The sequence below is a fragment of the Sander vitreus genome, chromosome 6 (genome assembly GCF_031162955.1).
Source record: "Sander vitreus isolate 19-12246 chromosome 6, sanVit1, whole genome shotgun sequence".
Taxonomy (NCBI): domain Eukaryota; kingdom Metazoa; phylum Chordata; class Actinopteri; order Perciformes; family Percidae; genus Sander; species Sander vitreus.
In genome coordinates, this window is record NC_135860.1 from 23024140 (window position 1) to 23039274 (window position 15135).

The 15135-nt window shown below is 40.0% G+C and overlaps 1 protein-coding gene across 4 annotated transcripts in view; it reads right to left on the minus strand.

The window, feature by feature from the left end:
- Window positions 1-15135, minus strand: part of ulk4 (unc-51 like kinase 4) — a 97617-nt gene that overhangs the window by 54903 nt on the left and 27579 nt on the right. For all 4 annotated transcript variants that reach the window (XM_078253482.1, XM_078253485.1, XM_078253484.1 and 1 more), the window contains exons 19-20: window positions 14381-14464; window positions 1266-1427 (exon numbers count right to left, since the gene is read on the minus strand). In XM_078253482.1, the coding sequence (XP_078109608.1) occupies window positions 1266-1427; window positions 14381-14464 (246 nt within the window). The remainder of the gene's footprint in view (window positions 1-1265; window positions 1428-14380; window positions 14465-15135) is intronic.

Here is a 15135-nt window from a genome sequence, read left to right on the forward strand (position 1 = left end):
GAAATGGTCTTCTTGGGGTGTCATCTTCTTGGGACGCCCACTTCGCGGCCTGTCTTTGATATCCCCCGTTATATGGAACTTGGCCTTCAGTTTGGAGATGGTACTAGGGCTCACTCCAAATAATGCCACAACTTGGTTTTGCGGAACACAAGCTTGAAGTTGCCCTATCGCAAGGGCCCTATCCAGATCAGTCAAACGCAGCGTGCCAATTCTTGGAGCAGACACTTACTGACTGTAGCTGTACTTACAGTAGTAGGGCCCATGCTCACTAGGGTTGGGCATCGAGAACCGATTCCTACTTGGAATCGTTTCAAAAATTACAATTCCAGTGGAATCCTTTCTTTATTGGAATCGTTTGGAATCATTTGGAGGATTTGGTTTCAAATCTGATCATGGGTTCCAAATTTAACATGCGCAAGTTTTGGTTTCCGTAGCAGCCAGGCGCTTGTTGTGTTGCAGCCATGGAGCACAGTAAGCAGCGCTCTAGTGTGGCTTTATTTTACGTTGAAAAAGCCTGGTAAAACTGCAACCCACCATTGAATCAAAATAAAACTTTCCTCTTATTTGTGAAATAAGCATGTGACCCATTTCAACTCCACCCCTCAAAGAATTCAGAATTGAGAATCGATAAGAACCGGAATCAAAAGGAAGAATTGGAATTGGAATCAGAATCGTTAAAATGCTCACAGGTGCTGCCAATCAGGCACCTGATTGGCAGCACCTGTGAGCATTTTAACGATTCTGTGGGTACCAGAAGCTCAAAACTAGTGTAAATAGCAACAGCAAAATAAGCTGTTTGGCATTGGCAGAGAAGATTTGGCAAATTTTTCATGGGCGCAACCCACATACTTATCCCACAAATGCATGTTCCTTACAAATGGGGCACCATTTGTAAGGGAACTAAACAGGCTTTCCAACGGTATAAGATTTATTGCCAAAAAGCATTGTTACCACAGAGAAATAATCTACCAAACACAAATTTCCTTACTTTTTGTGCTAAGTTTAGATAGGCATGTAGCGCATCTAGATATTTGTTGGGTAAAGCTAAAAAAAAAAAATTTGTTGTCATTTAGCATTAGAAGGCCATTCATTTTCATTACTTGAAGTCGGTCAGGAAAGGCAGATTTTATAATGTGTGTTTGATGTCATTTTGTGTTTGTAGCTTCCAAAGAGATGTTAGTATGTGCATATGTATCTGTTCACAGTCACGCATACATGTCGGTGTGTACAGTATAAGTGTGTTTTTTTCATGCATGTGAACTTACGGAGATGGCAGTGACTCGGACAGCCTCCACAGTGGAGTGAGTGAACAGGTACCACAGGGCGGAGCCTATCTCTGTGGTAACCAGGTGGTGGGAGGGGGCAGAGACAGCGGTGGAGATGTTCTCTATGGCTTTTGCAGCCATGTGATGAACTATGGAATCATCCTGTCAGACAGACACACAAACACCTTTGAATCACATAAAACCACTGTGGAACAATTACCAACCAGGCAATATTAACAATTATATCATATATTATAAACTGCAATGATTCAGCAAGAGCACTGTCCATGCACACTCACAACTTTTGCCTACCAAATGTATTCAAACTTTGAAAATTGAAAATTCTGGTAGATCCTTAGACAAATGTTAATGGAGTCCCTTTAAGAACCATCCTGTAAAAGGATTTAGGACAATGAGTTGGTCAAAAGCCTTACAGCTTGAATCCAAAGTCCTCAACACCTACACTATGACACTGACCCCAATAATCCTCCTTAGCAAACTCAAAATGCATAGATATAATACAGACTGAAAGAACATAATGTTGTACACAGTATATGCACAATACCCTTGTCTTCACCCACAGGACCAGTACAAATATTAGCAACACTAGACATAGGTCTCTAGGTTATTTTATTATTTGTACTAATTTATGGAAACATTAGCTTTCATACTACCTAACAGTAGAGCATACCATAGCAGTTATGAAAGGATTTTTTTCTTTGTATAAAATATAATGCCATTGTGAGCAACACATTTTCTGGTTAGAAGTTAAGTTAGAAACTCAAAACCCGATTACAGTAAAATGTCATACACCAAAAGCCAGAAATAAACAAAGAACTAACGCAATCACAAACTGACAATTAGATTAGCTCTCAACATCACCTCAATACAAAAACGAGAAGTTGCGTGTGTCTGTGTGTGTATGTGTTAGTGTGCAAGTGTTTGTGTGTGCATGCTTATGTGTATATTGTATGTGCCCACACACCTTTGCCTGAGTATAGAATAGTTGTTTGTGTTCAGACAATGGGGCCAGGCTAATGAAATCTGTGGTTAAGGAAATTAGTTTTTCTAGGAAAGTCATTGTGGAGAAAGACAGGAAGTAGAACAGAAGTGATTGCCTCTGTCAGGTTATTATTGTGTTTCACTGTGTTACATCACTTAGACGTTACTCTCCCTAGATATGAGATACAATAGAGTCTATTCATAAAACACAGTTAACTATATTTTGTGGCAAAGGTTCATAATAACAGCTGAAACATTAATTTCATCATGTAAATTTATCGTGGTAATTCTGAAAAGTGGTGCAGGTGACAGATAATGACATTGCATTACTTAATTTTTGCATTTTCAACACAAAGCTGCGTTGACTGTCCAAACATTGAGCATATATGCAATGCACAACATTTAAGAAATGACTTACGATAAAATCCACCAATTACAGTGATACTACTCCATCTTTTAATATCAAATTCACTTACTTTAAGCTGCACAAAGTTTTTAGTTTGTTTCACACAACTGCAGCTATGGTCATCTTGAATTCATGTCATCTACAATGCACCAAATGGTGACAAACTTTGGCATAATCCATTTTTCTGCCATTTAAATGTGTGCTTAGTATGTCTTAAACAGTCATAGTTTGGGCGAAATATGGTTAAATAAACTGCTATGTTTCGTATTATCCCCAATCCTCAAAATCTCCAACTCTCTTGCAGAACACTCAGTATATGGACGAACAGCAGATGCAGAACTTGGTTAAAAAAAGTTTGTATAGAATCTATCATGATATTCACATATTATTTTGTATACTCAACTGTCATGTCTGAGATGTTGTCTGTATGTTTATCTGTCTTGTATGTCTGGTGAGCCAAAGAAAAAATCCCACCCTGGTGGACAATAAAGATTTATTCTATTCTAATAATAATAATAATAATAATAATAATAATAATAAAAAATTCACACTGACTATAGCTGCTGTGCGCAAGAAAGAGCAGATTGTCAGTTCAGGTGTTAAGCCCTGTGTTTTTATCATTTACACCACATTTTCAATTTCACAAAAATATTTACTTCAATCCCATTTGCCTTAACATGCATACACTATGCAAAAACAGCAAAATAATGTACATACTGCCCTGCAGAAAACCTGTGTCCAAAACAAAGTGAACATTATAGAATTGAGAAAAAATATGATTCTCTTTTGGAGGCAAGTACTGTACCTCTGACATATAACAATGCATCAATGTGATCCACAGTTATTTAACATTTTATAGAAATTAAAGAAAGTCTATCCCACCACATGGGAACTCTAATCATAACTGAGAGCTACAATTACCTACCTATTAATCCAATATAAGACATCACATTGTGTATTCAACACCAAGGGACTACGTAGCATGACAACATAATGAATCCTCTGGCACCCCTGTGGGAACCAGTAGAATGGTCTGTTCCAGCATTCCCCAGGCCATGAGGGCCAGCTCACTAATGAGTCCACGGGGGAGGACCCAGTGTGTGTGTTTAATAGACTGTAGCCCTGCCAGGAACTACACAGAAAGAGAGAGAGAGAGAGAGAGAGAGAGAGAGAGAGAGAGAGAGAGAGAGAGAAGCAGTGAGAGAGATACCCTTACATGTGGTGAGAAACAAGTAGCTCATGCAATAAAGTCCATCATTATGATGCAGAGAGGGAAATGCAGGAGACAGAGAAAAGAGTAAGTTTTTCTCATTATCATTTTTCCCAGTATGAGACAAAAGTTCATCCAAGAAACACACATAATAAATTATACTCAGTGTCCTACTTAAACCTCACATCTCCAGAATATCAAAATTGAAAGAAATTAAAATGCTAAGTCTTGCCAAGTTTTAACGTGAATGATGAGAGATCTGTAATTTGGAATTATTCAATCACAGTTCAAAATTATAACGATTTGTTCCAAATTTCATGGTAATCCATCCAATAGTTGTCAAGGCAATTTCATTCAAAAACCAACAATGTCAAAGTCATGTTTGTGCGATAGGAAAAGTCAGGGGTCAACAAAGAAAAATATGATATGGTATGCCTTATTATATCAATTTTTATTGTAGATTAATAGAATATTCAAAATTAAGTCCCAACCTGCCCAAATCATTTTACAGCTAACTAGAGTGACGGCACTGCACCTTGTCTCCTCATGCCTTCACTTAACAAGACTCACTCTCTGAAGCTCTCACAGTGCTCTTCTACTGCTCTTCTAGTTTGTTGATGGCATGAATATGTTTGGTAGCATCATGTGCAGTGTTTTTACCCAATGTGGGCTGGAGTTTATCAGATTCAAGTGGTTTTAATTAACTGAAAGAATTATTCAGAAATGGTAATGGTAAATATATTTCTAACAATACATTAACAGTAACTGAAGAAATCACTTGATGGTCATTGAACTAAAATGCTCAATAAGTATTGTAGTGTATATTAAATGCAAAAACATATTAGGACATCCTGTAACCGTCTCGCAGAAAACGTTTGGACAACTCATATATTAGTTATCTCAAAGATTAGAAATGTTTCTCTGACTCAATTGCTTCTCCTACTCTGCATCACCTAGATGCAGAGTAGGAGCATGAAGTTCATCCTTCCAGAGGTGTCATGGGGCAGATCTAATTAAATGACATACCGACTCTCGTAAATCCTCACTTCAAACAGGATTTCTGAGAAGGTATCTTATCCTAATTTAAGAACATTAAAGATAGATATAATACTCGGGCAAAACACACATTCTTCAATTTCAGGTTTTCTGGATGTGAATGTGGCAATTGCTGAAAAAAAGTTTATTATATATATATATTATTGGTGTATCCAGTTTAAACAGGATTTCCATCTTTTTCGTCAGGTTTCAACAGGACTGACTGGCTTCCTGGAAACTGGTTTGAATTAAAAATCTCCCTTATTTTGTAGCTCAGGACTGACAGACAAGATTTACGCACTTTGAACCCCTGGCTAAAAAAAAGTTGGAAAAACCTCATTTCAGATGAAAAGAGTTAAAAGGCTTGGCAGATATGGAACCATAAAATCCTGTCTTTAAGTGTCGATCAGTAGATTAGTTTTACATCCAAACATGTTTGCACCTGGCCTCTGAGTCTCAAGTAGAAAGAGATCACATCACAAAAACTACATCACATGACTTGATGCAGGATTTGTGTGTATGCCTGTGTGCACAAGTTCACAAGTCTGATGTGGTTTCCCTCTGTAATTAAAGTCCTTTAGAAGCCAGTGCACCTGGTTTTGAATGAGCCCCTATGGCAAAGACACAGGCACCATCTATCAGCCTCGCACAGAACATCTAACACCCCTAATAGCCACACTCAAAGAGAGAGACAGACTGTCTGATTAACAGGCTAATAGACAGGCAGTGGGGCGAGAAGGAAGAGGAAGAGACATGTCGACAAAATAGCAAACAAAAGAGCAACAAGTAGAGGTGCAAATAGACAAACTGGAAAGAAGACCAGCAGACAGACAAACAGATAAGCACATGTAAAATAACAGGCAGACCAGAAAATAAGGAGAGAAATAGATAAAGAAACAGAGAGATGGGTAGGTAAAGAGAGACAAAAGGCAGTACAGAAAGACAATCTGGCATAGGAAAAAGAACAGTCAAAGAAAAAAAGAGGAAAAACAGGCAGGTGGACAGGCAGGTACACAGATGCACAGTGTTATTAGTCATCATCTTTCCGTCATTTTTCTTTGCATCAAGGACGTTGCCACTCTCGTTTTTTGTGCAAATCAATACAACACAGTAACAGTATATTATTGTATTATACAATGGATTGTACACAGGCCATGCGTGTGTGTGTGTGTGTGTGTGTGTGTGTGTGTGTGTGTGTGTGTGTGTGTGTGTGTGGTCATCTTATGTTTAGAAACACAGAGAGTCCCCCTCTGTTCTCCTCTCCCTTGTGGAAGATAATGATAAATCATTAATAGGCTCACCACTGCTCTGTGTGTGTAAGGGGGATTTCTGCCTTCTGCGCCCTGGCTTCTATCACTGTAATACTGTTCACACATTATTTCTGCTGCACACACACGCACACACAGATGTTCCATCATAGACAGCAGAAGCATCATCTTGTTCAGACTCATAAATAATTTCCTGCAGCTTAAGTCTGGCCTGGAAACCTGCCTTTCACTCCATACCATCCACTCCCCCTCTCCAAGTACAACTCCCCCCCTTTCTCTCTCTGACTCCCAGCCATCTCCTCTTCCTCTCCACTGTACTGATCCTCCTTTCTCCTCCTCTGTCACTCCCTGCAATCCCCCACTATCTGCCCCCTCTACTGCTAAAACCACCATGCTTGCTTTGGCTCTGTGCCCCCCCTAGTCGACCCCTTCTTCTACTACAACAATATCTATCCCTCTCTCCAGCGCTTTACTTGTAAATCAGGAAAACTCAACAGCAGCGGACGTGGCTGGGGTGATCCAGGGGGTCAGAAACCGCATCAAAATCACATTGCCTGGAGCACATTAGACAGTGACTAGGCGCTGTATCTCCATGCTAGAGTCATTGTCAGCCAGAGTCCAGACAACGCTATATGAGAAAGATACCACCTCAGCAATAAACCAACAATAATAACAATACAGCTGGTCACTTGTCAAATCAGACAATATACATTCTTAAAAGGTCTTCAGTGAAAAGCCAAGAGTTGTTCAAACATATTTATTGTTTTATTTATACTCATGTGCTATTTGAGAGCAAACTAATTTGAGTGTGATATATTACTAAGTCTTTTAAATACATATTTAGAAAAACATAGAATTAAAATACATGTTTAAATTTTGAAAAAACAGGTTGTTCCAAGTGGCTATTTAGCACTGCAACATTATGTAAAGTACTGCTATGACTGCTATAACACTACAATGATCAAAGCAATATGTCAGTGTTATAATAATTCCTGCTCCCTCACATATTTTACCAAAGAAATGTATTGTTCTATTAATTTAATTGTCCAATAAACCAAACAATGCCACATTGGTTTGTGTCTGCTAAGCTGTGAAAAACTCAGCTTCGGTGTAACAACTCAGGTATCTGGTTGATTGACATGCTCTCACTAAATGCCTTTTTAATACTCAGCACCAGTGTATCAACATGTCTTTCTTCTTTTTTTGTTCTGTGTAAAATCATCTTAAAATATCGGTTTAAATAGACTGACATTGATTTATTTTGTTGGACTAGCAAATAAAAACATTAGAGCCACACAATGGGGTGTTGGGTCTCAATGGGATTGGCAGTATGAGCAGACTTAGGCCTTGGCTATTTGTCAACCTATTTGACATAATTTGAAAAGAAATGATCCGTCTATTCCCTCTCCCTCTCTGTCTGTCTGTCTCTCTCGCATGCTCCTCTTTTTCTGTCAGGGATGAGCAACTCTATCTCTGTTGTCTTTCTGACCAGACGTCTAACGCTGTATAACCAATGGCTGGATTATCCAGGCAAATCACAGCATGAGTCCATCATGTTGTCTCTTCCTACTGGCTCTGTCACCTCTTCAACTCGGTCTGATCAACAGACATTTAATACAATCACTTCTAAATAAAGTGCAACATAAAACTTTCATTCTATGATTTCATCCAACACACGATGTTAAGTTTGTTTGTAACATTAAAAACTTTCTAAAAACTTCTACAGTAAATGTTTAGAAAACATGTATGCCTTCTTTTTAATTCCACCTACAGTATAGGGTAAGACTAAACTCAATAATAAGTTACATTGAAGAAAATGAAAATAAGAACTAGGGTTGGGCCAATGGGAGATGGCATCGTTCATCGTGATGTTTCACTGTAGACACTGTCATGTGCCAATTCAGTAGACAACGGCCAACCATAAAAGAACAGTAACTGCAGTGCCCTTATTGTGCAGATAGTTACACCTGTGATGGAAAGTCAAAATGTCAGCTGTGAGAAAGATCTATCAAGCAGCCTGTCATATTGGGAAGTACTATATGGATAAGTCAAGAAAGAGAACATAATAAAAATGGCTGCCAAACCTACAGTAGAAACGGTTAAAAACGGATTTTCAATTTAATTTCTATGTGTAGACTTCACATTTGTAAACAAAAACATTCTGAGGGCGTTTTCACACTTGGTCCGTTTCAGACCTCCAAAAGAACTCAGACCTATTAGTCTACGTTCAGACTAACCACAATCTTTTTTCATTCATTCATCCCACTACCTGAATGTTTACCATTGCTAGGGCAACAAGTGCCAGCTGGCGTTACAAAACCAATTAGAACTACCTACAGTCATACCCCTTAGGACCTTAAGTTATAATGTCAAATTAGAAAAATAAAAGCTTTAATCCCTGGGAGCTAGGTAAGCAGAATGGTCCACTCCATTCGCTGCTGTGTAAAAAATTAAAACGGAATCCGAGGACATCCATACCCACAGTTTGTAACTAGGTGGGCACAGTTTACAAAGCCGAGGGCACCGTTTATAAACTTTGGAGATTTGGAACGAGTTGGAAATGCTCTCACGGAAGGCTTGTATCATAGTAGTTAACACCTACCGAAGTCAAATTCCTTGTGTATGTAAGTATACTTGGCCAATAAATCTGATTCTGATACTGATTCTGATGTGGACGCGCCGACAGTTTTGTTGTCATTACTTCCTCAGAGAGAATTCCTCATGGGGGCGGCAGAAACTACGCACTATAGCTTTAAGACAGTCATGGATTCTTTAACCAGTGAAAACTCAATAAACATGTGTGTTGCTATGGAAATTTGACACAAATGTCATTGTCAAATTTAGATTTTCTCCTATTTTGCCCTCATGGCTAATTTTCAGGGCAGAGGGGAAAGCAAAAGGAGGCCCTTGGGAGGCTTATCACAGCTGTTTGTGTCTGATGAGTGAGTGCCCACTCAGAGCAGAAAGTGGCACAAAGAAATTAATTCACACATCCATAGTGCTGGAAGCTTGGCCACGTAGTGACTAGTTGAAGGGCAAGTGCTTGAGGTACTGTAGTTAGCAAGCTAAACACGAACATGCTAGCTAGAAGGGAAAATGCCATAATACTGCCAAGTCGCAGGTGGCTAACTGGAAGATTCATTTATTGTATTTATTCAAGAGGCACAATATATAATTGACTCCTGTCTCTTGTAACTTAAAAAAAAGTTAAAAGTTAACTATATGTAACTTTTAAATGTTTCTGAAACTGTGTAATCTGATGATGTATCACTTATTGTTTGACAACCTGGTCACAAGCAAGCAAAACTTCTCTCAAACCACTACACTCCCTATACAAACTTTCTTCATAAGAAATCTTTACACCATCATCATTGCCATATTTTAAAAAAAATATAACCTTTTAAGTTGGGAAAACATGATTAAATATACAGATCTCTGTATTATGTACAAAATCTTACATGGACTAGCTCCTCCTGTATTGAGTCAGTTTGTGAGCACAGCACCAACTGCTTAGCCTGGCTCCGCCCTCCTACGTACTTCCGCTCAATTTTCATTTTCCTTCAGTACTACGTCTGGATTTGCGGGATATTCTTGGCCCGGTAAAAGGAAGCAGGAGATTTCTTTATATAGGCCTTATTGTATTTTAATGTTATTTTAGAAGTAAGTTGTTATTATGTAGTTATGGCTGATACTGGGGCAAGGCCATTACAGAAAAAAAATGAAACGAAGAACAATTAAAAGATAAAAGGGAGATCTAAATTGTAAAACGACGGGTGAAAACCCGAGTCAATCTTGGTCAGGTTTTCAACAGATGGAGACAATTAAGGGATTGTAAATAATTTAAATCGTTTTTTTGTCTGAGCAAAACATTTATCGCAACTGTATGACCTCCCTGTAACGCTAACTCAGTAATACAGCACTGTAAAGAAAAGATATTTACGACAGCAGGTGTGGTAAAAACACTACCACTTTTGTCCAAAGCGGCCGCTAGAATCAACACAAACTGAAAGTTACAAATAGCCACTTCAAGTGAATAACCGGGTTATGCCAGTTCTGCCCGCATACATGAGCGGGGAAGAATGGTAAGAATGAAGGGAGTAACTCTACCTCCAGTAAAGTAGGTGGCGCTCTTTTAACGCACAACTAGCTTTTTCTTCTGGTTGACCCATGTCAAAATTACACCGACTGGCCACTAAATTAATAACATTTAACAACTTAATGTTTCATTCACACACCCTTGTTAGAGCGTAGGAAAGCACAGTGCTCTCGCCAGATGACTGACAACTTTGTTTGGCTCATTATTTGTAACCATCGTTGCCCAGTGCCGGGTGGAATTAGCAAGCTAACGTTAGCTAACTAACGTTTACGTTAGCCAGCCTTCCACTTTTTTGCCGAGACACAGCGTTGATAGCCCCGGAGATGGACAATCTGTTTAGCCATCTCCCGGTGTCCACTGCTGCCTCAGTGGGGAGTAAAACACATAGACAATAGGCTTTTTGATGCCGATGGCCCACTGCTAATTCGGCTAAGGCTGTTTTGTTGTATCATAGATTAGTAGTATCACGATTTGTATTATTTCTGGGTCAAAAACACTCCAGCTGAGTGGGGTAGGGCAGTAGGCGCAGACGCTTAAGCCGATCTTACTCAGATTAAGATGTATACATGCAGGAATACCCCGATTACTAAATGAGTTCTCTAGGTCTGTTAATAGGGTTATGACAACTTAACCGGGTTAAGGTGTTTACTTGGCGTTTGAGAAATCGGGGTATTGCCTCAACTCAAATATAATTGTTTCTTTAAACTGCACTTTATGAGGTTTTTTAACATTAATATGAGTTCCCCTAGCCTGCCTATGGTCCCCCAGTGGCTAGAAATGGCGATAGGTGTAAACTGAGCCCTTTCGGGAAAGAGACTTCAGAAACAGTATTAGGGGACCACTAAGGCCTATATAAAAGCATCCAAAAAGCAGCATGTCATAGGACCTTTAAAATGTTTCACAAATATATGGCATTTCTGCATTAGAAATAACATAAGTTATATCTCAATTTGGGATGGGTATCACAGGGTACCTCACGATGCGAGACATGGCTTACCATACCAATAATATCACGATACAGAAATTGTGAGAGAAAGTAGCGATGCTGGGAGCAGGGAAATTTATTTAGAGCGCCTTATTTTATTAATTAAAATGTCGATATTTGGCACCATAATATCGATTATCATATTGCACGAATAACAACAACGTATTGCCTTATCGACATTTTGTCCCACCCCTAATTTCAACAGTGTAAATATATGACTGTCTGTGGAAGTATAGTAAGTTATAGTATAGTGTAACCACCTTGTTAACTCCAGGAGATGTAATGCCCATGAGACAATACTATTTAGACTGCTTAATATAAAAGCAAATATACTTGTGCATCCACGGGAAACCCAGCCAGTCAGGGAGAGGGAGGAAGAGAGACAGGGTGGAGAGAGGAAGGGGAAAGGAGGGTGAGAGGGAAAGAGAGGGAGGCAGGTTGGGTCTGGGGATGAGTGTCTGGTCCCTAAGGGAGGGAGGGAGGGAGGGAGGGAGGGAGGGAGAGTGTGTGTGTGTGTGTGTGTGTGTGTGTGTGTGTGTGTGTGTGTTTTTCCATCATTCTACTCTCACAGCTCAACTCAATAATGATAAATAAGTCAACCTCTTTTCTCCCCTCAACCCCTCTTCCTGTTCCTGTCACACATCCGTCCTCTGTTCATCTACCCCCCCACAACACTCCCAGTGGTAATGAAGCAACAGTAGGTACTAGCTGACAACTGTGCAGAGTTTCATCTATATTCATTCTGCTATAGCAGGCCACCACAGTAAGACCCCATATACCTCTGAGAGACAAAACAATATCAATCCATTCATCCGCTTCTCTCACCTGTTCACTATATTTATCAGTCTCACCCCCTACCAACATTCTACTTATTCAGCAGCAATGGCCCAGCATGCCCAACACTACAGAGAAGACAATAATATGATATGGAAGCACTATGCTGTACACAATTTAATACAAAAACAAGTAAAGCAAAACTTAATGTTTAAACCCAAATTTCTTCCAGTTACAATGAATTAAAGGCAGTGTTGGTTCTTAATATACACTTTTGTATATATTGTTTGAAATGGTCTTTACACCTTGACAGCAATAAATAACTTCATGATGAAAATGTGTAATTCTTTCCTGACAAAATATGCTATATATATTGTCATACCAGTCTTACATTCCAAAATCTCAGATTATTTGAACCAATATTTTTATCTTTTCATTAAAACAATGACCCATTCCATTGCTACTGTGCTAGGCTTATGGGCTCTGAAAAAGGAGCGAAAAAGATCTGTCATCTGTAGCTGCTGTAATCCTGTAAAATGCCTACCAATCAGAGGGTACGGTGTTGTCGGTAAAGTTTTTTTTTATTTTTATTTTTACTTTATTGACAATAGAGCTTTCTGAACTGTCTGTGAAATAGATCAAAAGGAGAGGAGAGAAAGCAGCGCGACCGTAAATGACAGTCCTGCAAAAACGCAGTACAGACTCTCACATTGAGCTGAAATGGAAACACACACACTGCTGCAACTTATGTTGTAAGGTTTAAGGTTGTAAGGTTTACATTACTCTACCCCTCCCGTGTACGAGCCTGTGCTCAATGCGCATTGTTACCGCATTGCTAACATGTTTGCTTTAAACAGTCGGTCTTATCATCGGTCTGATGATATTAGGTTTACTTATCGGTGAATGAGACATGAAGTAAACTTGCAGTCCTTTCTTTTCTCTGCTCTGAAGCAGTGACGCAGTGAGCCTCGTGCATGTCTGTGTGTGGGTCGGAGCCCGGAGGGCAGGGGCAGGGGTTAGAAGGATCCCCAAGGACACGCTACTTTCAAATCTTGCTAGCTTTTCAACATTACCAACCCTTCCTTAAAGGAGAAAATACAGGCACTTATTGCTGAAGTTAAGAAGCACAGGGTCCAAACCAAAAAAGACCCAGGTCAATCTCTAATTGTCAGTAGCATGATGCCAACATTGATACATTACCTCTAATTCTTAACATATTCTAGAACACCGCTTTATTAGACTGGGTAAACCCAGCCCGATCTGCCGGCGATTTGATTTCGCCCTGCAGCTCTGGCTGAAAACCTGTATGTTTATCTATCCTGCTTCCGTAACAAATTGGCGGGAACCAATCACAAACTGGCTTATCCACCTGGCGCGCTATTGGCGGGTTTAACACGATGATGATAGAGAAGTGACCAAGCAGCTTCTTGTTTACATTCAACATAGCGGCCACCAAAGCGCAGCACTCCATGGCAGCAACCCGTTGATGCCGCTGTCGCTGCTACGTCACCCGGATCGTTGGTCTGATTGGTTGAAGGACTATCTAATTGCGTACAGAGTCATTTGAACTATGCCCGTTGAAGTCTTTGGTGTTTTTTTCCCCCCAACGTCTCCTCCCAGGCAGCGCAGCAATGGTTATGTTTAGGGTCGAGGTTAGGGTTAGCTGCCTGGAAGGCCCCGTTGGAGGCAAAAAACACCATCGAGCGCCCGTTGATCATGCCTCTTGTGCAGAGAAAATACAGAGCAGACTCCCCAGACTAATGTTCAATCTTAAAAGACTGAGCTTGATCTGGTGATAGCCAGACTACCGCTTTATCATTGGAGACATACATGTCATTTTGTCATACTATTATACCAACCAAAGTCATAATATCTTATGTTTCCTTTTTTATGACTAATATGAGAGGGGAAGCATAATTAAATAGAAAAAGAGAGGAGATAGAGAGGAGAAAAAAGAAAGCCAGCAAAAAGGAAAAAGCTATCTATATTTTTCTGGCTGTATTTCTGCTCCATCTACTGTATGTGTGTGTCTGGAGGGTCCTAATTGCTGCTGAGGTCAGGCTGCTGAGCAGTAAAGGGTTGTGTTTAATGCAGGTAAGAGTGTGCATGTGTGTGTGTGTGTGTGTGTGTGTGTGTGTGTGACTGCTCTGCATGCCCTTGACTTGCAGCTGGCAAACAACGCTTTAGGCCCCCACAGCTGCCTCATCATTACTGTTCACAGGGATTCCCTGCCACACACTCGCACACACACACTTGCAAGCACACACAGTGAAAGAGACTTAGTCACAGCTACACAGGCACAAAAACAGACACACGCAGACATACACAGAGACACTCACCCCTTCCCGCAGGCTCCTCATTAAGCCAGTGTAGGCGGCAGCGGGAACGAACCACAGTCCCTCTAGGGAGCCTCTCTTCTCCTCCTGATAGAGAGACATAGAAAAGTCAGTGAGAAAGGGTAAGAGGATAGAGGAGGATGGGGTACAAAGGGGGGTGGGGGGCAGTGGAGGGGTAGGGTGGGAGTTAGAGAAAGGCAGAGAGATAACATGGAGGAGATGCAAGTAGAGAGGAGTGAGGGAAAGTGCAAGAAAGGACCAAGTAGGGGAGGGTAGAAGGGAGCAAGAGGAGCCATGACATCTTGATTACTTGGTTACCATGTCTATGCTTGAGCATGCTTTCATAACTATTCAAATTCAACAGATTTGTTTTCTTCAATATTGATTTTACTTAGAAACATATAAGTGACAGGAAAGCTAATTTAGATTTTTTAGTCGACCCTGGCATACTAGGCCAATGTAACTTGCCAGTCCTCATTCATATAGTGGCATGTGTCACATAGCTCTCTGCTGTGAGCACCGTGCAGCAGAGCAACAAAAGAAAAAGAAAAAAACTTAAAATGCAACTAGCTAGTGCAAAGTTAGTATTAACAAGTTAACTAGCAGTTAAATAAGTAGATTGCATAGCCAATGTCTCTTTTGCAATGCCTACAACTTTTTTGAATTACTTTTTATTTCTGTTTTAATATTGTTTAACTGATAGTATTAATCAGCCAAAATTCTTATTCTTGGATAACAGTTAATTATTAACATCCCTA